General features: G+C 35.2%; 1 protein-coding gene across 9 annotated transcripts in view; it reads left to right on the forward strand.

The window, feature by feature from the left end:
- The window catches only part of BIRC6 (baculoviral IAP repeat containing 6), a 227110-nt gene that overhangs the window by 196937 nt on the left and 5552 nt on the right, over window positions 1-24621 (forward strand). For 8 of the 9 annotated variants that reach the window (XM_055327045.1, XM_055327046.1, XM_055327047.1 and 5 more), the window contains 7 exons: window positions 4062-4207; window positions 4845-4955; window positions 7398-7615; window positions 9253-9414; window positions 12375-12452; window positions 18177-18365; window positions 23389-23523. In XM_055327045.1, the coding sequence (XP_055183020.1) occupies window positions 4062-4207; window positions 4845-4955; window positions 7398-7615; window positions 9253-9414; window positions 12375-12452; window positions 18177-18365; window positions 23389-23523 (1039 nt within the window). Of the gene's footprint in view, window positions 1-1184; window positions 1358-4061; window positions 4208-4844; window positions 4956-7397; window positions 7616-9252; window positions 9415-12374; window positions 12453-18176; window positions 18366-23388; window positions 23524-24621 lie in introns of those variants that run through there. The other variant, XR_008664705.1, reaches the window with a different exon arrangement.

Below are 24621 nucleotides of genomic sequence, written 5' to 3' on the forward strand. Positions count from 1 at the left end.
TGTTGATGACCTTGAACAGGTTTAGTAGTCCATCAACCTTTTACTCAGTGATGGAGATGGCAGTGCCAACATTTGTTTTTACTATGTTTTATTTGCCTCAGTTGGATTGTCTCTTGATGAAGCATATTATTTGTGGCTATTCCACTCCATAGTAGTACACAGTACCTTCGTTTTGTCCTGTGATGTTTAACCTAAAATTTATATTTTTATTTAATCTAGAAATCAAGATTTATTATTAAAACCCTCTCATACCTCTCTTTTGAGTATTTCCTTCTCTTATTGTGCTCATTTATACTTCCCAAGATAGGATTTTAGTTTGAGTTTCAAATCATATTGAAAACTAAAACTGGTACTTCCATTTGGAAAGAGTTTAAAAACAAAAGGGAATCAGCTAAAAATTAAGTTTTTACAGTGGAAAGCATTCATCTTACAGAAGTCTTTGCTCCATTTACTGGTGCATTTCAAGAATATTTTCATGTTTTCTGAAGATAATTAGAAGCAAATAGTTCTCCACAGTAATATTTTTTAATCTTTCTGCTTATTTTTAATCTTAATTTGTTTTAGACTTTAATCTCTGGCAAACAGCTTTAGAACTACGGAGTGTTATGTGACCCATTGGTATACAGCAAAATATAGAAGTTTCATTTGCTTATAGTTTTAGAATCTTCTCTAAGATGCTAATTCTTAATAGTTCTGGAATCTGGACATTTTCAGCATATTGTCTACAGATTACTTCTTCAACATGGCTCTGCTTTTTAAATGTTTGTTTCAATTGTGTGATAGTTTTGACTTTAGAATTAGGAGTGCAGGGAATGGAGATGATCTTTCCTAAAGCTCTACCAAGAAAATGGCTATATTAAGCTGTTTTCAGTTTATAGATTATAAAAGAATATAATTCCGATATTTTGCATTTAGTCTTAACAAAAATCCAACTTATTTTGGGTGATAGTGTTAGCAGAGGCAGGTCACTATAACTGAATGTTGAGTTATGGGGTTTTTTTCTTTTGTTTTTACAAGAAAGATTTACCCATTTTGCTCACATCCTAGTTCAGATTATATGTCACAGAGCCAAAATTTGCTTAATTTGTTAGCCGTTTAGTTGGAATTCACAGCATAGTGGAAAATGTTTGCAGATAATTCTGTGCAATAGTAGAAACTTCAGTTGATTCCTCGTATTTCTTCAGGGCAGTGATCACAACCAGATTCAACGTATGCACAAAGCAGCGGATACCATGGTAGCGGCCGTCGCTGATTGCTTTTACCATGTTGGATCCATTGTCAGTCTCAAAGACCTACTTCCAGCTAGGTGCCTTGAACTCAAATAGCTTTTCCCACAGACTTCAGGATGTGAGCTAAGGTATGGCCTTTTTTCATGAGCTGGGCCTACATATGGGTTGACAGTAACCTGCAACTTTTATAGAAAAGAGAAAACTACTGGCTGTAGTTTTTAATATTAGACAATGACTAGTTGTAGTCCTCATTAGGCAGGGAGTGTGTGTTCTTCGTATATTTGAAGTACTCTTGCCTTTTGGACGGTATTCCTTTTTCTCCTGTATGTGTTTGTCAAGAAGATGATTCACATAAAAATTTCTCATTTGAACCTGGTGTAAAGGTCTAAAATACCTGTTTTATGAGTTAACCATTATCTTCCAAATGAGATATGTAAGATCATTTCTTTCACACGTTTGATATAAAAAAATATTTTTTAATCTTTTGTAGATTTTTGTACTTTTTAAGTATTTTTCTCATTTGGTGGTCAAAAAATATATAAAATTTACCATCCTGACTATTTTAACTATTGTAATAATAGGAATGCCTCCTACTAATCTTTTAAAAACTGGAATTAGGAAATTGGTATTCATGTATAGGGCTTGAAATTTAGAACGAGTACTTTTTCCAAGGATAACTTGCTCTAAATTGCATTGATGCAGTTGACTCTCCATGCCAGACATTCTTATTTCTTCAAGGAAAAAATACCCTAATTCTGCAAAAATGAGCTTCACTTCCATATCTTTCTTCTCTGCTTGGCAATATGTGCTTCTCAAGTGAAATCTTCATTGAGCGTACAATGGATCAACTGTTTGATGACAGGTTTTAGGAAATCATCTTTATTACAGCTACAGCTATAACCATAACTCTTCTGTTTTTTCAAACTACTTACTATTATTTTCCTATTATGGTCAATAGCCCTATTAAGAATTTTTTAAGCTCTGGTATTAGAGGGAGAATAATTTATAATTGGCAGGAAGAGAGAATCCTTATAAATTCAAAAGGAATACTATCAAGCAGCGTATAGCTGTTGGTAAATGTAGAAGTTGAGAATCTGTTTGAGCTTATCTACCAAAATTATATGTTTATTAAGAAAATTATCAGACTCACTATAAGCTATAATCTCAACTTTATTTCATAGCTTTAAAGATACAATATCTTATTTGATTCTAGCACTTAAAATGCCTAATATTTCAGTCCTAAAATGTTCACTTACTATATTGCCCTTACATATACATGCAAACATGTATGTTCATATACACTTGTACATATACAGAAGTTGATGACTGAAATGATGTAATATATAACCTCTATCAAATGGTCCTAAGTGGCAAAGGAAAGTTGGCCATATGTTCTCTGTGACTGCTTATACCAGGAAAAGTAGGAAGAGCATAGGAGAAAACACAATAACCCAGTGACACATTAAGTCAAGTCATCTTGCCATGTTAGGCAATATAACTTCCAGTTAAAAATATCTGTGGATACTTGTTTTTTCACACACTATGGCAGTCAGTTCAAAACACTTGCATAATACTATACATGTTTACCCTTGCTACCCACCTGAGTGGTGGTTCTTAATTTACCTCTTATTACTCCTTAACATTAAGCACTGAATTGCTTCTGAGCAGATTTTTGTCTTTGTGCTAAAGAACAGTTCATTTATATATAAATAACAATATCATTTTGTTAAGAACTCTTCTACCTTCTGTTAGTCTTTGTATAGTTCTCTAAGGCTCCATGCCCACTTTGTGAAATATGTTTTAATACAATTGCCAAGTTTCGTTGGTTAGGTATACAACTAGAAAAGTAAGTAATGTGTAGTCTAGGTCATACCTTAGCATGAATATTTTAAACACCTTTATTTATATGTGATTTCAGTTTGTATTAAGTTAATCTATTTAATGAATTGACGAAGATGTAAATTTTAGTATCTAAGATGTAAATTTTTAGTATCTAAGCAATAGTGTAATGATTATCTTGTAAATAAGATGTGCTGAGAGTTGAAATAGAAAAAAGGATATTGATATTCACTTGTTATCTTCAGTGACTCTTAAAATTCTGTATTCAACTAGAAAATTTAAAGAAACATTTTGATGCCTTATACACTGAGACGTTGTGGTGCATCCTATTATGATATAAAATTTGATATAAGGTTGGGGTACATTTTAGATCCTGAATAGGGAATGCCTCTAAAATCATTATGCCCTAAAACTTAGTGTTTAAATATAGTTCTGATGTGTAAAAGCACATTATATTAAGATAATCTAGCAGTGAACCTGCATTTTACTTGTTTATTTTTCCCCTTGGGGTTTAATACATTTACTCTGAGTGAAATACAAATAGTATTAATGTGAAAAACTACATATGATACTATGACTCCCAAGTCTTAGAGGATACACCTCTGTCACTTTTAGATAATAGAAGTGATTTCTGTGCTTTTAGGTATTTATAAGTACTTTAAGTGTGTTTTTAAAAGTGTGGATCCAAGGACATATCAAGTATCTGGGTCTTTTCACAGTATTTCTACAATGTTTATTTCTTATTTTTATTTATTTTTGCATATGAAGAGAAAACCCACCCAAAATTTAATTATACTATGCATTATTGTATGACTTCAAAAGCAACGAGTCTAGTTTAAACTACTTTCAGCTATATATCATATATGTGTCAAATGAAATACATACTATCCTTTTGATTTTTTTAACCACATTTTGATTTATGGAGGTACTTATATTTCAATCCTAAAATCTTAATTTTCCTTGCATTTCTTTCCATATTAAAAAAAAATTCAGATCTAAAAGGGAAAATGTTAAAACAGGAGTAAAACCAGATGCATCTGATCAAGAACCAGAAGGACTGACACTGCTGGTACCAGACATCCAGAAGACTGCCGAGATCGTCCATGCAGCCACTACCAGTTTGCGGCAGGCCAATCAAGGTACAGTACTGCTGCTTTTGTGCTGCTTTTCTTTTGTTCCAGAGATGTTTACTTTAAACTGCCTCTTTTTCCTCTCTGCTAATGGTTTCAAAGCAAGTACCTTTACCTAAAAATTGGTTGTTAGGTTTTCAAATTAATCATGAATAGTATCTAATTTTAAAATATTTATTTCTATTATATATGATTATTAAGACTAGATTTGGTAGGCTGACAGCATGCATGATCAATTTCTTTTCCTTCCTATTGATAGTCATGAAATTGAAAAATGCCCTCCTATTGGATAGGAAAGAATACATTAAGACAATGTGAGAATTTAAATTAGTATTTTCATATCTTATCTATAGGATATATAAATAAATCTGTATTATATATTTTATTTCAGCTGTTTTGCGTGATTAGATAAAACTAACATTTTAAGAATTTAAGGTTTGAAGTTGGTGAGGGTTTAAGCCTATTAGTTACATTTATGAAATAAAAAGAAATCTTTTATTCTTAAATGGTAACAATAGGAAGATAATTATAAAGAGTTGGGTAACTTTTTGGAATTCAAAGTTTGAACTCTAGAAGTTAATTGTTTTTTGTTTTAATCTTTCATAATGTATGTTTATGTTATTTATCTTGAAATATCAAATAACAGAAAAAAAACTAGGTGAATATTCAAAGAAGGTGGCTATGAAACCCAAACCTTTATCAGTATTGAAATCACTTGAAGAAAAATATGTGGCTGTTATGAAGAAATTACAGTTTGGTAAGTTGAAATTTTAATCTTCATTTCTTGAGATCTCATTTCACATTGTGTAACACTGCTACTGAAATGTATCCTAGTAAATTAAAGATTTAAAAATTTGCTTGCACCCTGAGTTATATCATATGTATTTGTGTGCTCCTGCACTGCATATATATTGATATATATGTGCACACATGCAAAAATGTTTACCATCTTTTTATCTCTGAATTTATATCTATATTTTAGTTATATTTGGAAATCATGATTCTTTAGAAACCTAGGGGAAAAAAACAAAATCAAATGTTTGACAAACAGGCAGTAAGTGACTTTAAGAAGTCTCCATTGCTGTATATCCTGGCGTAAAAGTAGCTAAGACCTAGGATTTCGGACTAAGTCTGTTACTGTTACCATTTTAGAATTCCAAGAGATTTGCCTTTGGAAAACATAGTTACATAGAGTTTACTTGTAGCCTTTCCAATTCTAAAACTCTTGACAAGTAAAGACTGAAGTAAAGAGCCTATCAATCTCTGCCGTAAGGTGCTAGCCTATAAATAAACACAGAATTCAAAATTCTGATGACCATTAGTAACTGTTACTGTCTGTGCCTCTTTTCCACCCTTGAGAACCAGCCAAAAGAATTGGGCTATATGAAAAAGAACATTAAAGCAAGAGTAAAAATATATAGATTTTTGTCATACTGCCTTTGAAACTTTCATATAAATCATTTAACTTTTGCTCTACCCTACCTCCTAAGTTTGCAATAAAAATCACATGCAGTAATATATCTGAAAATGATAAAGCACTCAGGCAGAGCTTTGAAAGGTCTTGTTCACCATTTTAAGATTGGAAGAATTGAGGTGAAGTACATATGCTGTTATTCAGAAAGAATGTAAGTTTTGCCAAGGAATTCATGTTTTTGGATAATTGTGCCAGACATTGAGAGGTTATGACCATTATGTTTAATAAACACTAGAATTGGGATCCTTGGGTGGCTCAGCAGTTGAGCGTCTCCCTTCGGCTCAGGGCATCCCCAGATTTAGTTTCCTATTTATCATTTAACCCAAACAGTCTAGCATAGAACTTTGTACTTATTAAGATCTTGGGGAGGGATCCCTGGGTGGCGCAGCGGTTTAGCGCCTGCCTTTGGCCGAGGGCGCGATCCTGGAGGCCCAGGATCGGATCCCGCGTCGGGCTCCTGGTGCATGGAGCCTGCTTCTCCCTCTGCCTGTGTCTCTGCCTCTCTCTCTGTGTGTGTGTGTGTGTGACTATCCTAAATAAATTTTAAAAAAATTAAAAAAAATATCTTGGGGAGATTCAGTGCATTAATGATAATTATAATAAAAGACTAAAATTTTTCCAGATATTTAGAATTATATGAACATAAGATAAAAAGTTACTGTTGCTTCTAATGACAGTATTTCTTCTTGTATGTCGTTTTGATTTAGTGTTAAATTTATATAAATCTCTTTGTTGTAACTAACTGGTTAGGGTGGAATAATCTGAACTAGAAATGAAGTTCACATCTATTTTTTTCTTTCTATTGTATACAGAGTTTTTAAGTAAAGAATAACTTTAAGTCTTTTCTAAATCCGTCTCAATAGATGGTTAAGAATTAGCCCATTATATTTTCTCAAAGTACTTAAAAGATTACCCTAATAATCCTCTTTTTATTCCATTAACTTAAATTCCAAAAGTAACGAAAGAGTAAGCTTCAGCCTAGGACGTTTGTTTTCTGATTCCAGAATCAGTGGAAATATATAACTACCTATTCTTGTCTTAAAATTGAAATGTAATAATGCTTTTTGCCATTTAGTATTCTGAATTATTTTGGCAAAAATATTATATACCACTCATATTAAGAATAATTGTCTTCTGCTTTACATTGTCATAGCTACTTGATATAACCTATCAGTGTGTTCACATTGTACACAAAAATCATTTCCTTGGGATGCCTGCCTGGCTCAGTCCATAGAGCATACTCTTGATCTCAGGGTTGTGAGTTCAGGCCCCATGTTGGGTGTAGAGATTACTTAAAAATAAAGTCTTTAAAAAACAGTCATTTCTTGCTTTTGCTTCCATTACGTAGTCCATCCATTCAACAGTAGGTGTGACATAAACATGCATAGTTCCTGTTTTTTCACAGTCTTCTGCATTTTGTGGGGTTTTAAAATTTTTTTGATTTGCGTATGGTTGACACACAGTGTTCCACTAATTTCAGGTGTACAGCAGTGACTCATGATCTCTGGATCTTCTGCTGTGCTCCCCACAAATGTGACAGCTGCCATCTGTCACCATACATCACTGTTAATAGTCTCACTGACGGCACTCCCCGTCCATGCTTCAGTCCTCTCCATGTGGGGTGGAAGAAGGGCTAGAGATTTATTTGCGATTGTTGTTAGTATAAAAACTATCCTCCATTCCTAGTGCTTTTTTTTTTTCAGTGTTCTTTTCTTCTTCTTTTAGATACATTTGAGATGGTTTCTGAGGATGAAGATGGGAAGTTGGGTTTTAAAGTAAATTACCACTACATGTCTCAGGTGAAAAATGCAAATGATGCAAACAGTGCCGCCCGAGCCCGCCGCCTTGCCCAGGAAGCTGTGACACTGTCAACCTCACTGCCTCTTTCATCCTCTTCCAGTGTGTTTGTGCGCTGTGATGAGGAACGACTTGACATTATGAAGGTAGAACATACAACTGCTTCTCTTGTCTCTCTAGCTGATGTCATTATTCAAATATTCTTACAGAGCACTAACAATAACATGAATTTTAATAAAAATTCTGTTGACCATTTTGGACATTCATGAAAAGAGTCCTTTTTTTAATGTTAGAGTATGTGTCTGAGACTGCTCTTCAAAATAACAGTTCAGAAGAAAATACCAAAATACCTTTCTTGAGTAAAGGCTGTATGCAGTCTGTAGTTTTAAGAGCTTAGTATCAAAGGATTTAATGTTGGTCAGTAGATGAAAGTGTTAAGATTTCTTCCTTGTCACCTAAGATATTTGTCTTGTGTCTTATACTGTTAGTCTTCAAGATTATCCTTTTTTTTTCTTTCCTTTTCTAGGAAATTCATATATTTACAGAACCATAACAACTGTGAATTAGTAATGGTAGTACAGTAATAAATAACTGCACCTTTATGTTTTAACACTGTGGTGACCTGGCCTTAATTCTAAGTGATTGCTACAGCAAGAAAATTAGAAAGATTTGACACGTGACAGGGACAGGAATGGTGACAAACCATTTTTTACATTTGTTATTTAATTCTGGGTTCCATAGTCTGTCTTCTTAGATACACAGCTGTAACTATTGACACATTGATTTGAAGACCTATTTTGCTTTTTTGCCTGCTTACTTCTTTGTTTTGCTCTTTTGGATAATTTCTTAGTAGAAATCTCATAGACTGCCTATTTGACCACACTCTTACCTTTTCCTTGTTACAAACAATAGCCACTTATAGAATGATTGCTTCTGGAAGTATTGTATCACTAAATGGACCACATAAGTTCAGACTTGTGCCTGTGTCTCTGTTAAACCTTATGATGTACCTAAATAAAAAAATCCCAACATGGAGTCCCCAACCATAAATCAGAATTGTCACCGATTGTCTAGTGCCACTTGCCTTCACACAGCTATTCAGTACCAGAGGCTTTGCTGCTCATGCCTTGCACAATTAGTATCATTGACTTAAACAAAATTCATTAAATAATTTTGATACTCACTTTTGGGTTCTCTGCTTTTTTTTAGACTACTAATAACCCTATGGGAAACACCTACTGTTCTCTCAAAACCTTTTTTTTTTTATCATAAATTGTTACATGAGAACTTTTATTCTTGTTATCTACTTGTCTCATTATCCCAAAGAAAAATACTTAAAACTAAGTTACTTCTCAAAATATTAACTTATCTGAAGATGTATTGCAGAAAATTACCCTCCTACCTTGTGGATGTGATAATGAGTATGTGCAAAATTTCAAATTGTTGAATACTATAGGAAATATCATGAAGGAAAGCTCTCAGAAAAATAGTAACTTAATATTAAAAGGTATTTGATTTAATATTAAAAGGCATAAGATGTTATGCCATCTTTCTTTTAATAGCCCATTTTCACCAGAACTAAATAACTTTAATCCTAATCTAACACCATTTCCTACTCATGTTATTTTTAACTTTTAACCTCATCTTTAACACACTCTGGTGGAAATGTATATAGGATATAAGAAGGTTGTTCTTATTTCATGTTGGATTGTGTTTTTCTAAATAGCAAGCAGTGTTTAGGAATAGTGACATGGACTTTTGTGTATTTGTATATGCATACTAGGTTCTGATAACTGGTCCAGCGGACACCCCTTATGCAAATGGCTGCTTTGAGTTCGACGTATATTTTCCTCAAGATTATCCCAGTTCACCCCCTCTTGTGAATCTAGAGACAACTGGTGGTCATAGTGTGCGATTCAATCCAAACCTTTATAATGATGGCAAGGTAATGTAATTTTGGCCTTTTGTTTCTAATGCCAAAGTGTTGAAACCAAAGGTTCTTTGTAATTTAAACAAAAACTTTCTTTTGGTTATCTCTTTCTGAGAGTTACGTGGCTTTCTTCGTGCTTCTCTTTCCTATATGCAAAGATTAGCCTGAGGAATGAGAGAGAGAAGGAACCAAAAAAGGCAGAGAAACAACAGTGTTGAGACGTACTTAGAGTCTTAAGAAGTTACTGAGGGACTAAATTACTCAACATATTCCTTGGCCAGTTGAGAGCTTTCTTCACTCAGGAGGTAGTAGAGCCAAGTGTCTGTCTTTGCCTCTCACCTTTTTTTACTTTCTGTATCTCCAATTCCAGTTATCTTTTCACAAGTACTTCAGGATAGTTGAATGGCAAAAGCATGGTCTTGTCAACTCTGTATTCCTTTTTTGCGTATCATCACTTTTTTTTGCTTTCGTAGCTATCCATGTTTTTCATGATACATATAATTGCAAACTTATTTTTGACAATTTTGTTGAGATGTTTTATATTTTCTTACAAATAGGAAGATGCATTCTAAAAAAAAAGGAAGATGCATTCTATCTAAAAGGGAAGTTGACAAAGAGGTATAATAAAAAGCATTTCATACGGCAGTAAAACTTTTAAAACTAGATTTAAAAGAACAATCATCACTTTTCAAAGTAATTTTGGGTAACTTGATGGAATTACAGCAGTGAATTCCATGCTGGAAGTATTTCATGTTTAAAAATGACTAGAGGGATCCCTGGGTGGCGCAGCGGTTTGGCGCCTGCCTTTGGCCCAGGGCGCGATCCTGGAGACCCGGGATCGAATCCCACGTCGGGCTCCCGGTGCATGGAGCCTGCTTCTCCCTCTGCCTGTGTCTCTGCCTCTCTCTCTCTCTCTGTGTGTGACTATCATAAATAAATAAAAATTAAAAAAAAAAATAAAAAAATAAAAATGACTAGATGGTCAGAAAAAATTTATAGACTTCACAAGGAGACACTTCTTTGATGATATGAGAGAAGCAAGTTTTTGAAGTTGATCTGGTTTATTAAAGGTAGATTAAGTTTTCCCTTGTTTTTGTCTTCATCATAAACTTAAATCATAAGACTGGGATTTGTTTTGTGAGTTTATTGCAGGAGATTTAACCAGAGATAAATAAACCTTACTTTAGTGGAAGAGCGAAGAATAGGTATTTTTTGACTGAACTGAAAAGAAGATATGGCAATGTTGGCTTTACTCAAGAGAGAGACTAGAATCTGAATAGAATTTAAGTGTAAAATATTAAAGTTTACTTAAGAAATTACTTCCTTAAGACGTAATGGTATAGGGGCACTTGGGTAGCTCAGTTAAGCATCCATCCAACTCTTGATTTCTGCTCAGATCATGATCAGGGTCATGAGATTAAACCCTGATTTAGCTTCCACACTGGGAGTGGAGCCAGCTTAACATTCTCTCTCTCTCCCTCTCTCTAAAAACAAAACAAAACAAAAACAGACTTAATGGTATAGGGAAGCAGATAAGGGCCTGAGAGTTGAATATCCCGAATTATATAGTCTTTGCTGTATTGTACACTGGTAACATTTAACCTTGGATTCTAGATCTATAGATAGAGGTAAGAATACCTGCCTTCATAGTCACAGGAATGCTCTAAAAATCAAATGTCTGACAGTACCTTAAATAATAATATACAGAGCTATTCAGATATAAGTCTTTTTAAATTATTAATACAACTGGGGATCCCTGGGTGGCGCTGCGGTTTGGCGCCTGCCTTTGGCCCAGGGCGCGATCCTGGAGACCCGGGATCGAGTCCCACGTCGGGCTCCTGGTGCGTGGAGCCTGCTTCTCCCTCTGCCTATGTCTCTGCCTCTCTCTCTCACTGTGTGCCTATCATAAAAAATAAAAATTAAAAAAATTTAAAAAAAGCATTTCACTTTAAAAAAAATTATTAATACAACTATATCCTAAATGAATTAGTGTATTTTGCATTATTTCAGTCACAGAGTAATCGCAAGAATAGCAAGGAGATGGACTTCTCTGCTTTATTAAGGACCACTTATTTTCCAAATCAGTTGCCTATTATATGAAATTATTAGTTTACAAATATAGATAAAATGTCCCCAGTTCTGTTTTTTCCAGAATGACCTCTTGACCTCTCTTTGGCAGATAGTTTGAGTTCATTCTTGCTGTCTGAGTGAACAAGTATCTATCTGGGTTGTAAAGTTTGTTCTGAGGAACCCAGAAGATCCTCAAGGGCTTTTCAGGAGGCTGATGGGGTCCTCCCCTTCCAACTTCATGTTTATGTGAAGCTAGGTTTTATCTGTATACTTCAACCAAAACAATATGTTGTAACAATTGAATATAGAGGCAGATAGGGAAATCAAGATTTCTTCTATTAAGCCATATCCATTTTGAAAACTTAAAAAAATTTGAGAGAGATTTTTTTTAAGATTTTATTTATTTATTTGAGAGAGAGAGGGAGAGAGGGCACAAGCTGCAGGGATGGGCAGAGGGAGAACCAGACTCCCCACTGAGCAGGGAGCTTGACTTAAGGCTCCATCCCAGGACCCTGATATTATGACCTGAGTCCAAGGCAGACGCTTAATGGACTGAGTCACCCAGGTGCCCCAAGGGCAGTCTTTTTAATGTAAAATGGTACTACTTTTCCTCCTGAAACTTTTTTTTGGTTTGGCAAAGAGTTATTTTTCATTAAAAAATACATTCTTTGTATTAACATGTAATAGTTACTGATTCATTTTTCATTATGAAGGAATTATAATGCCATACAGATCTTGGATCACATCTGAAGATGCCAACTTGTTCTTATTGACTCTTAGTGTTTTGTTGGGGTACATAAAACAGATACTCTGACGTGATAGCATTTCATTTTTGCTTCTAGTTGCAACAGTTTGCTTTTAAAAAGCACTCAGTTCTGTTTATGCTTTCTTCTCTTCTTCCTCAGGTGTGTTTAAGTATCTTAAATACGTGGCATGGAAGACCAGAAGAGAAGTGGAATCCTCAGACCTCAAGCTTTTTGCAAGTAAACACATTTCTCTGAGTTTTACTTAAAAAATAAAGAACTATCTATGTTTTTAAAAATTTATTTTGGTGACCAAGAATAAACATAGTAAACCAAAAAAAGCTATTCTGAATAGCTTATAGGTGAGCAGTTAATACAGTGGAGTCTCGTCTGAAATTTAGAATCTTAAGACATAAGATGAAAGTTGCACTTTTCAAAATTATGTTTAAAAAAAAATCCAAATAAATAAATAAATAAATAAATAAATAAATAAATAAATAAATATTTAAAAAATTCCTAAGTTGCCCTTATGCTATGGTGCAAAAAGATAACGTAAGACTGATAATTTTCTCCTATCTCCCAGTCACTACCGGGCTTCAACTCATGTGAGTAGAATTTAATAAACTACTAGTAGTACATTTTCTTCTACACATAATATGATTTTTCTGTAATCTCGTTAATAATGGGACTCATCTGAGGCTCTGAAGCACTGTCCTAAAAGTCATAAAACTTGGGATTTGTAGTTCTTATTTTGCAGAGCATTTGACACACACATTTCATAGTCTTAAATTTTGGAAATTAATTTCCACATATCCCTTAGCACATAATATGTTATATAATATCCCATCGAATGCTTTTTGTTGATGCTTTAACTTAATTCAGAGTCTCAGCAAAGAGATAGGTAAGCATGTTAATAATATGAATTAACTTTTTTCCTTGTTTATTGAGGAAGCAGAAATAAATCATTATTGCTCATAGTAGTTCAAACTCACAGTTAAAGTTTAGTGTTTAAGGAGTGCCTGGGTGGCTCAGTCAGTTAGGCCTTCAACTCAGGTCGTGATCCCAGGGTCCCTGGATGGAGTCCTGCATTGGGCTTCTGCCTCTACAGGGAGTCTGCTTCTCCCTCTCCCCCTGCCTGCTGCTCTTGCTTGTGTGTGCGTTCTCTCTCTCTCTAGCAAATAAATAAATACATATATACATACAGGAAAGGAAGGAAAGGAAGGTAAAAAGAAAAGAAAAGAAAAAAGAAAATTCTTTCGGATGTCACTTTTTTGGTTTTCTGAAAAGGCTTTGCAGCATCCTCATGAACTAAGAAAATAGTACCAATAATTTTTCCCTTTTTGTTAATGTCTAGACCAAGAAAAAAGAAGTTACATGATTCATGCAGAGAACTGTTTTCTTACAGTTACTAGAATATTCCTCCCAAGTAGCTACTACTACATTTTAGAAATGATTATTTGATTCTAGTCCAAAAACTTTGAAATATTTTTTATATGTATTACTCTTGTCAGACTAAGCTTATGATGAGTTTTACTACAAAAGGAAATTCAGAGATATTCTGTTTTTCATGAAGTAAATAGAGTTAGCTGAGAATTGAAGTTTTTGTTGAATTTATATAATTTTTTTTTTTTATGATAGTCACAGAGAGAGAGAGAGGCAGAGACATAGGCAGAGGGAGAAGCAGGCTCCATGCACCGGGAGCCCGACGCGGGACTCGATCCCGGGTCTCCAGGATCCCTGGGCCAAAGGCAGGCGCCAAACCGCTGCACCACCCAGGGATCCCGAATTTATATAATTTTTGAAATAAATTTATAATTAATTTTCAAGGTTTCTTAGTTTAAAATTTGATTTGATTTTTAGGTTTTATATTGCCTTATACCTAATATATACAGAAAATCTTGTCAAATAACTTAAGCTCAAGGGTATAAATCTTACAAGTTTGGAAACTTAAGTACCCATACATAAAAATTATCCTTTCTATACATTTCTTTTAGGGGTTTTCTTGTCATATATATAGTTCACAGAGCGAGAATTAACATAGTAGATATATCATTTGTACACTTCTGTTCACTTAATATCAGAGCATATCCATTTTTCCGAGTTGTATTTTTATAATTTCTAATTGCTATTAATAATCTTTTTGAGTTCATATACTATAATTGAACTGTGACTCCATTATTGACTAAATATTTTACTTATAATTTTTTTAGTTTTATAAATTATACAGCAACTATATGATATTCTCTTTATTTTAGATAGTTTCCTGAATCTAGGTTTTCAGATCTGTTGCAAATTGACTTGGGCAGGAGCAAGTAGGTGCTCTCTTTTCTGTGGAAAAAGTGAATAGCCTTGTCTTCCTCCAGATCTTAGGGGGAAGACTTTCAGTCTTTCTCCATTGAGATCATATTATCTGTGAGTTTTTCACAAATTCTCTTCATGTGGAGCACATACCTCTTTACTCCTGGTTTGTTGAGTATTTTTATTATGAATGGATGTTAGATTTCGTCAGATGCTTTCTCTGCATCTGTTGAAATGATTCTACTATTTTTGTTTCTTTAGTTTATTAATACAATGTATTATATTAATTTTTGGATGTTAGACAAGCCTTGCATTCTGGGATAAATCCACTTGGTCTCTTGGCATATAATTCTTTTTTTTTTTAATTTTATTTATTTATGATAGTCACAGAGAGAGAGAGAGAGAGAGAGAGAGAGAGAGGCAGAGACATAGGCAGAGGGAGAAGCAGGCTCCATGCACCGGGAGCCCGACATGGGATTCGATCCCGGGGCTCCAGGATCGCGCCCTGGGCTGAAGGCAGGCACCAAACCGCTGCGCCACCCAGGGATCCCTAATTCTTTTTATATATTACTGGATATATATACTGAGGATTTTTGCATCTGTATTATTTAGAAATATTAATCTTTTGTGAGGTTTTATTAACATTATACAAGAAACATGCATGTAGGCAGGAACACATTGCTCTTTATCCTCTGTTGGATACTTTCTTCAGGGGCAGACTAGAGAGGCTCAGGGAAAATTATTTAATTTCTTCTTGGTTATATTTTGGGGGCCACTGTTGTTTTGCCTTTTTATTTATCACATGGGCACAAAGGATAAAAGCACTTTAGGGCAGCCCAGGTGGCTCAGTGTTTTAGCACTGCCTTCACCCCAGGGCGTGATCCTGGAGACCCAGGATTGAGTCCCATGTCAGACTTCCTACATGGAGCCTGCTTCTCCTTCTGCCTGTGTCTCTGCCTCTCTCTCTCTCTCTCTCTCTCTCTCTCTCTCTGTCTCTCTGTCTCTCTGTCTCTCATGAATAAATAAAATAAAATCCTTTTAAAAATAAATAAATAAAAGCACTTTTGCCAGAATGAAAGTATTCCACAGAAATTTTTTGAAGGTTATATACAATTTAAAACAACGCCAGGGGATCCCTGGGTGGCGCAGCAGTTTAGCGCCTGCCTTTGGCCCAGGGCGCGATCCTGGAGACCCGGGATCGAATCCTACATCGGGCTCCCGGTGCATGGAGCCTGCTTCTCCCTCTGCCTGTGTCTCTGCCTCTCTATCTCTCTGTGTGACTATCATTAAAAAAAAAAGTTTAAAACAACTCCAAACTATTTTGAACAGTGGCAAGCTTTAATAGAATTGCTTGGTTTCTCTGTAGTGAGATTCTTAAAGAATCATGGTTATTTGTATAAAAATATCACATATTGTATTCTTAGGCCATAGGTCTTATATCCAGCAGTAACATAGTAATAATAGTCTTAACTATTAGCACAATTTAAAATCAAAAGTCTTATTTATATTATATACATATATTCATATTTTTATATATATTTTATATCTTTTTTTCTTAAAATGGAAAGTTATGGAAATCATTCACTGTTTTATAGTCCTCCTCATTAAACACATAGTTTTCCAGAGTCAGGTACTTAACTATTTTAAAAGGCTAAAAGCATTTTACTAATTGTTTCCTTTACACCAAAGATGTTATTATTTCTTAAAATGTAATTTCTTGTTGCAAGTTAATATTTTGGATTATAAACTCTACTTTCCTATGCTTGAAATATCTATAATAAAATTTTAGATGCAACATGAAAATACAGGAAATCAAAAGTTTAATAACTCTTAAATGATGTGGGGCAGAGGGAGGCATATATAAAATCAGTGTATATTCTAAAAAATAAGTCACAAGAATGGATAGTGGTAGGAGTATAGTGACCAAATGAATGTATAAAATTGTAGGAGACTTACTGCTGACTACTTAAATGGCCTGGTAGAAGACCACACAACAGGGTTAATTTTTTTGTTTTGACACAGATAGTAAAAGGAAGCTGGTACATGGTTTTTTATTTGGTCAGTTCTGAACTAATTACAATGGAAACTTCTTGCACTTTTGTGGATGCTAATATAAAACTAAAGAGGAGAGGGACTGTAAATTTAGCCCATGAATAAAGGTCTGTAACTCATGACTTTGTTAAAGGATCAGAGGATTGACTAGGAGTTAGTGACCCTCCATTACAGAATGAAAATATAACTGTTTATTATTAACTTAAGTATAGCTATATATACAACATACTATGTTATGTAGCAAATGTTTTCCAGTTAATTACCAATTCAATGTCTGTTCATGTTCTGAGAAAACATTTTAGGCAGATGTAGCTATGATAAACAGTATTTTTTTGTTTGATCCAGGTAGTACTTTTAAGTTTCGTTGATCAAAATGGAACTCATGCTGACCGCTTTTTTGCAGGCATCTGTTACATAGGGTAAAAAGACTTTTATTTTCAGAGTAGAAATAATTTTGTTTTGTATTTTACTGTCTTCTGGATGCATGCTTTGATTTTTACTGAAAGAAAGAGTAGCTACTGTGTATTAATTAAATTTATTTAGTGAGCACTACTACTTTGCTGCCACAAAAGTTTATTTAATTCTCACAGCCAATTTTTATGTAGGTGCTATCTTCATTTTACAGATGACCGAAAAAAGTTGTGAAGGGTTAAGTTATTCTGTCTACTGTGGTCTCTGACTTACATATTATACATTGTTCTCAGAGCTAGATAACTTTTAATATTAAAAATCAAGTCCTTTTAAAAAAGAGAAATTTTTTCTTTTCAGAGATTTATTAATGTACTGTTTTTTCATTCCCAGTTTATGGCTACAGTAAAGTGTGCCATGAAATAAAATGACTGAACAAGTCAGATAATCCAATGCTCCAGAAAATTCCATAAAGTAAACATTATGGCTCCTATATTGTTGAGTTCACTGAAAAAAAAAAATAAAGAAGCATTTGTGTACTTCCAAAGTGGTATATGTTTTAAAATGCACGAGCACCTGAGTGGAGCAGTTGGCTAAGCAGCTGAATCTTCATTTCAGCTCAGTTCATGATCTCAGCGTTGTAAGATCAAACCCCACATTGGACTCTACACTCAGTGCAGTCAGCTTGAGATTCTCTCTCCCTCTCCCTTGGCCCCTCACACTTGTAATGTCTCTCTAAAATAAATAAATAAATCTTTTTTTTTTAAAAAAAAGGCAAATACGAGATACCTTTTAAAAAGTATTTTCCTTGGAGTAAAAATAAAGATTGCCTCATGCCTAGTTTTTTTCTTACAAGTGAATATTAAGAGTGCATGGTTAGCATTATGCTTTTTGAGAATCAGGGCAGTGCAAGCACAATAATTTTTAAATTGGTGTAGGATGTTTATAAACAAATGGGGTTTTTTTAAGCAGTTTCAAGAAATATCTTTATTTTTTTCAAGGATTCAAGAACATAAAATATACAAATACTATATGAGTCTACTGTACCTATTTTAATTTTACTTTTAATAATACAGTATTTCAGTGTCCTAATGATTAACACCCATCTTATGGTGATAAAAATATATGGAGAACATATTAAAAGATACGGTTTCCTAGTAATAAAAATGTCCCATTATGGCTTGTCTTTATTTCTTTGTTCCTCAGGTGTTGGTGTCTGTTCAGTCCCTTATATTAGTAGCTGAGCCTTATTTTAATGAACCAGGATATGAACGGTCTAGAGGCACTCCCAGTGGCACACAGAGTTCTCGAGAATACGATGGAAACATTAGACAAGCAACGGTTAAGTGGGCAATGCTAGAACAAATCAGAAACCCTTCACCATGCTTTAAAGAGGTATGTTCAATAAAATTAATGAAACACTTTATTAAAGACATTATAGAATATAGTTTGTTAGTATTGTACTTGACTATATTTAGACAATCTGTGGTATACTAAACTATACTTTTTAATCATAAAAGATAAGTAATAATATAAATAGAAGCGAATTTTAAAACCCCCTACTTCCTAAAAGGCATCTGACTATATTTGGGGACAATTTTTAAATTTCTTATTTTTAACAGTTAGCATTCTACTAGCAAACTGTCTATCTTATTAAAATAGTCCTCATAAAAATAACTCTTTTTTATTAGAGGTAAAGGTACTTTCTACATTTGTCTTGCAGATAGAAATTTTTTCCTTAAACTAATATCCATGTGTGAATATCGAAAAGACATCTTCTTTCCTTTAGGATAAAGTTGGGCTTAGTAAGTTTCTGAAACCTGTCTTCATATTCACAAGTACTTTTTATTTCACCACATCCTGAAAAGGGACTGTTCCTGTGGTTAGTTGTCTCTCCACAATCTTCCTAAAATATGATTGTATTCTTCATCCGTGGTATCAAACTACTTTATCACATCTTACTTTAACTGTATTGTGAAACATGTTTCTTTTTAAAAATTGCTTCTCTTCATCATCAGTTTCTTAAATTGTACTAGACACTCAACATTTTAGAGGAAAAATTGGCATGTTATCTGCCAGCAAATTGATTTTTAAGCTAACTAAGCAGTTATGTGTGGCTACTGTGTAGCATTGTACCTGAAATCCTCCTTATCAAATAGCAATGATGAGTATACTTTGAAAGAATGCAAAAAGATAATTTCTTCTTTCATTTTTGTTATTACTAAATGAATTCACACTTTGAATGATAAAGTTGGATTTTTATTTTCACAAAGGCTTGAAATTTACCTTGAAATGCTATGGGAAATCACTTTTCTTCATATTACTGGAAATACAAACAAGTATTTCTTTGTGCTCTGGAGTGTATTCTGCCCCTTTTCAAGCTTGAGTTACTTATTTTAAGTAATTCATTTTGCACCCATATTGAATGTCAGCTGTTCTTAGGCACTACGCTAAGGTACTCAGAACTCAAGCGCACTGAAGAAATTCATGCTATGAAAGGAGAATACAAGTTTTTCAAGGGCAGAAACTGACCTTCTTTTAACCTTAAGATTCAAAGAGTGAATCCAGATATATAAACTACTTGATAAGTCTACTAGATTGTACTAAAGTTATTTTAACACTAAAACTGGACTCTTTTTTTTTTAAGATTTTATTTATTTATTCATGAGAGAGACCAAAAGAGACGCAGAGATAGATATAGGGAAAGAGAGAAGCAGGCTCTGTACAGAGAGCCCTGTGTGGGACTCGATCCCGGGACTCCAGGATCAGGCCCTGGGCCTAAGGCAGGTGCTCAACTGCTGAGCCACCCAGGCGTCCCAAAACTGGACTCTTGATTCTTCCTTCCTTCTCTCTCTCAGTAAAAGCACCATAATATAAGCCCTAAACTTTTACCACCTGTGACTTGATTCTTTTCCTAACATAACACATTCAGTGTAATGACAAATCCTGTTGGGCTCCACTCTTCAAAACATAATCAAAACCGGTGGTTAAAACCATCTTTACCATGACTGACCTATTTCAAGCCACCATTACCTCTTACTTGGACCGTTAAAGTAGTTTCCTCACTGGTTTTCCTGCTTCCAGTTTTGTCCCTCTACAGAGATTCTCCACACTTAATCTCATCATCTCACTCCACTGACTTACCATTATATGAAGAAAAAACCCAAAGTCCTTACCATGGCCTACAAAGCCCTACCTTGTCTAGCCCCTGTCTTCTTATTCTTCAGCATTCTAGGAATTTAAAGGCTTTTGATACTGGATGTTAGGATGTGCAGCAACTGGAACTCTGATGCACTTCTGACAGGAATATAAATCAGTATAGCCTCTTTGGAAAACTCTTGGCAGGATCTGATCAGCTCAATATACGCTGAATGACTAGCAGTTCCACTACTTGGTATGTGCTTCATAGAAATTTGGTACATATTGAGTATAGAGAATGTTCATAACATTATTCATAACTGTCAAAAACTAGAAACCGTTCACTTGCCTATCAACAAAATCAATAGACATAAGAAGCATAAGTATAGGGCGCCTGGGTGGCTCAGCGGGTGAAGCACCTGCCTTCAGTTCAGGTCATGATCCCAGGGTCCTGGGATCGAGTCCCACATCGGGCTCCCTGCTCAGCAGGGAGTCTGCTTCTGCTTCTCCCTCTGCCCCTCCCCTCTGCTCATCCTTGCTCTCACTCTCACCCTCTCTCTCTCTTTCTCTCTCACATAAATAAATAAAATCTTAAAAAAAAAAAAAGAAGCATAAGTATAAGAAGCCAGGCATAAAAGAGTAATTTTCATTTTCATGATTCTTTTTATAAAAAGTTTAGAAATGAGTGAACTAACATGCTTAAAGAAGTCAGAATAGAGAGACACCTGGGTGACTCAGTCAGTTAAGCATCCAACTCTTGATTTCAACTCAGGTCATCATAATCTCAGCATTGTGAGACCAAGCCCTGAGTCAGTCCCCGTGCTCAGTGGGGAGTCTGCTTGAGATTCTCTCTCTCTCTCTCTCTCTCTCTCTCTCTCTATCTCCCCCCACACCTTCAAAAAAATTTTTTTAAAGAAAAAAAGGAAGTTAGGGTAGTGTATACCTATGGATGAGAATTATCGATGAGAGGTGGCACAAAGGGGACTTCTGGCATACTTGATAATGTTCTGTTTCTCATCTGAGTAGAGATTACATTGGTGTGCACTGTGGGAAAATGCATCCACTTGTACATGTGATTTGTGTACTTTTCTGTATATGTTGAACTTCACTTTTAAAATGTATTGAAAGAAGCATGTAAGTATTTATACTCAGTTGATGTATAATTTGTTGGTTCATACATAAACATTTTTTTCTGGAAGAAAAACTGTTAACATAAGGAACTCACAGTTGGGGGGTGACTTTTATAAAAAGCAGATAAGTTTAATTTGAAGCGATCATTTTTCTTTCTTAGAACCTAGCTCACCTAGCTCTCAAGGGGCACCCCTGTCATGAATGCTTTCCTGATTTTCCCAATCACATGTGACCCTGAATTCCCAGGGGGTTTTTGGTCTTGTTTTTGCTTTTCTTTGTTTTTTCTTTATCTTATTTCATTTCATTTTAATTCTAGTATAGTTAACATACAGTGTTAATAGTTTCAGGTGTACAATATAGTGATTCAACAATTCCATACTTTTTGTTTTTTAACTATCTTTTTTGGTGTGCTCACCTATCTGGTTCTGTGGTTGTTGTGGTTCTTCGTGTCAGGTTATGCCTTACTTTTGTGTCCCCATAGGCATCAAATGCGGCAATTGTTAAATGTAATAATAGGACCTTACTGCTGTTTTACATCCCTTCCCAATTTTTCCTAATAATACTTTGTAGGTATTACTGCCCATTTTTAGGGAAGATAAGCTTCTTGGAATATAATGGTTCACCTAGGATATAGAATAGTATTTTTTTTTTAAGATTTCATTTATTTAGGGATGCCTGGGTGGCTCAGCGGTTGAATGCTTTTCGCTCAGGGCATGGTCCTGGAGACCCAGGATCAAGTCCCACATCGGGCTCCCTGCATGGAGCCTGTTTCTCCTCCCTCTGCCTATGTCTCTGCCTCTCTCCGTGTGTCTCTCATGAATAAATAAATAAAATCTTTTAAAAAAAGATTTCATTTATTTGAAAGAACAAGAGAAAGAGCACAAGCAAGGGGAGTGGCAGAGGGAGAGGGAGAAGCAGGCTCCCCTCTGAGTAGGGAGCCTGATGCGAAGCTCCATCCCAGGGACCTGAGTTAAAAGTAGATGCTTAATGGACTGAGCCACCCAGGCACCCCCAGAATAGTATTTTTTAACTGTTACAATATTTCCAAATTGGTCTAATTTCTCACTTAAATTTGTCAGTAGACTCCTACTGCTTATTACACAGGAAGAAATTCTGACTTTTCCAAGAGAATTTTTAAAAATTCCATATGCAAACCACAATGACTACCAGGAAGGTTAACTTTGGAGTGCCTGGGTGGCTCGGTCATTTAAGCCTCTAACTCTTGGTTTCCATCTCAGGGTTGTGAGATACAGTCCCATGTGGGGCTATGCACTGAGCCTGGAGCCTGCTTAAGAGTCTCTCTCCCCTTCTCCCTCTACACCTCCCCCATCCCCCACAAACATCCACTTGTATGCAAGCTTGCTCTCTCTCAAATAAATAAACAAGACAAGTTAACTTTATAAAATACAATCCAACTTGTTCCCTCTCTCAAATAAACACTTTATTTATTTATTTATTTATTTATTTATTTATTTATTTATTTATTTATGATAGTCACACAGAATGAGAGAGAGAGGCAGAGACACAGGCAGAGGGAGAAGCAGGCTCCATGCACCGGGAGCCCGACGTGGGATTCGATCCTGGGTCTCCAGGATCGCGCCCTGGGCCAAAGGCAGGCGCCAAACCGCTGCGCCACCCAGGGATCCCCCCTATCTATTTATAAAATACAATCTTAACTATAAATTAACCAGAAGATAAAATTAAGAAAGTAATAATAGTGCCTTTTTTTATGGCTCTGTTCTTCTTTCTGTATCAATATCTTTGACATTTGTAATGTCTTTATTTAGGTATTTTTGTAGAGTTCTGTTTTAAAGGTAGAAAATTTGACAATACTTTCCTAATTATTTTCTCCCGGCTATTTATTTACAGTGCTTACCTTGGTATTGCATTATATATGTCTTTATCCTTTCTGTGATATGATTAGCTGTTTGAATGTCTGGTTGCTGTAGATCTGGGCATTTCAACACATGTCTTCTGATATCATTAGCCTGATTCTTCCTTGTTAATGTAAAATTCACTAAATTGAGTTTTGTGGAGACAAAATGATTGCAATTGTCTTTTAAATTTCATTTCTTTGTAATGCCACTTATTTTGTCTTCTAAATTCTGACCTGAACCCATTTTGTTCCCTTGGTTGTTTTATTCTGAAGGTTATACACAAACATTTTTACTTGAAGAGAGTTGAGATCATGGCACAGTGTGAGGAGTGGATTGCAGACATCCAGCAGTACAGCAGTGATAAGCGGGTAGGCAGAACTATGTCCCACCATGCAGCAGCTCTCAAGGTGAGTGAGCCTTCCTAACAGGAGCCCCAAGGAGGCTTTGGTCAAAGAGTCCTATATTCATTGGTAGAGCCGTAGTCACCAGCAGTAAAGGAATCAGAAGGATTCAAAGAAACATTTATTTTAAGTTCAGAGGCCTAAATTACTACCCAAAAGTCTGTAGAAAAGATAGATTAAATTTGACAGCAAGTTGACACTTCCTGAAAAGGATGTTGACAACAACGTGTGCTCTGTGAATGAGTTTTTGTTCTTTTCCCTTTTCTCTTTTGCAGTTTACTTTTCAATCTACCCAAGGTCCCCACCACCAGTTCTCCACACCAATGACTCTGGCTCCCCTCTCTGTTCCCATCTCTCCCCTGTAGGACTTTACCGTCACTTTATCTCTTCTGTGAACTTACTGCCATTCGGTTGCAGTTTAAGTTTCATTTTATGGAAGCCTGCCTTGCCTTAGATTACTTGAGTTTAAGCTTGTATAACACTGTCTATCCATGAAAATACTCACTTGGGGAACTTGGCTGGCTCACTGGAAGAGGATGTGACCCTTGATTTCAGGGTTGTGAGTTGGAGCTTCAAGTTTACTTTTTTTTTAAGTTTAAAAAAATTTTTTTTAATAATTTTTTTAAAAAGCTCTCATTTCGGGATCCCTGGGTGGCGCAGCGGTTTGGCGCCTGCCTTTGGCCCAGGGCACGATCCTGGAGACCCGGGATCGAATCCCACGTCGGGCTCCTGGTGCATGGAGCCTGCTTCTCCCTCTGCCTATGTCTCTGCCTCTCTCTCTCATTCTGTGTGACTATCATAAATAAATAAAAATTAAAAAAAAAAAAAAGCTCTCATTTCACTGATCTAAATGTTTGTCTTTTCTACCACAGTTTTCATTTGTAGAGTGCTCTAGTTCCTTCTCTTCTCATGCTCTTCAGTTCTTTTAGTGTATTTTTTCTTCCCCCTTCTAAATGATTACATACCTGATGGATTACATTTTGGCCCTCAGGGCCATTTTATTCTCTTTCTCTCTCAGTTGTATCTGTACCCTTAACTTTGGCCATTTAGTGTCTTTCTTTTTTTTTAAGTGTAGTTGACATAAAATTTTTATGTTTGCTTCAG

Source organism: Nyctereutes procyonoides, unplaced genomic scaffold (genome assembly GCF_905146905.1).
Source record: "Nyctereutes procyonoides isolate TBG_1078 unplaced genomic scaffold, NYPRO_anot_genome, whole genome shotgun sequence".
In the NCBI taxonomy this organism is placed as follows: Eukaryota; Metazoa; Chordata; class Mammalia; order Carnivora; family Canidae; genus Nyctereutes; species Nyctereutes procyonoides.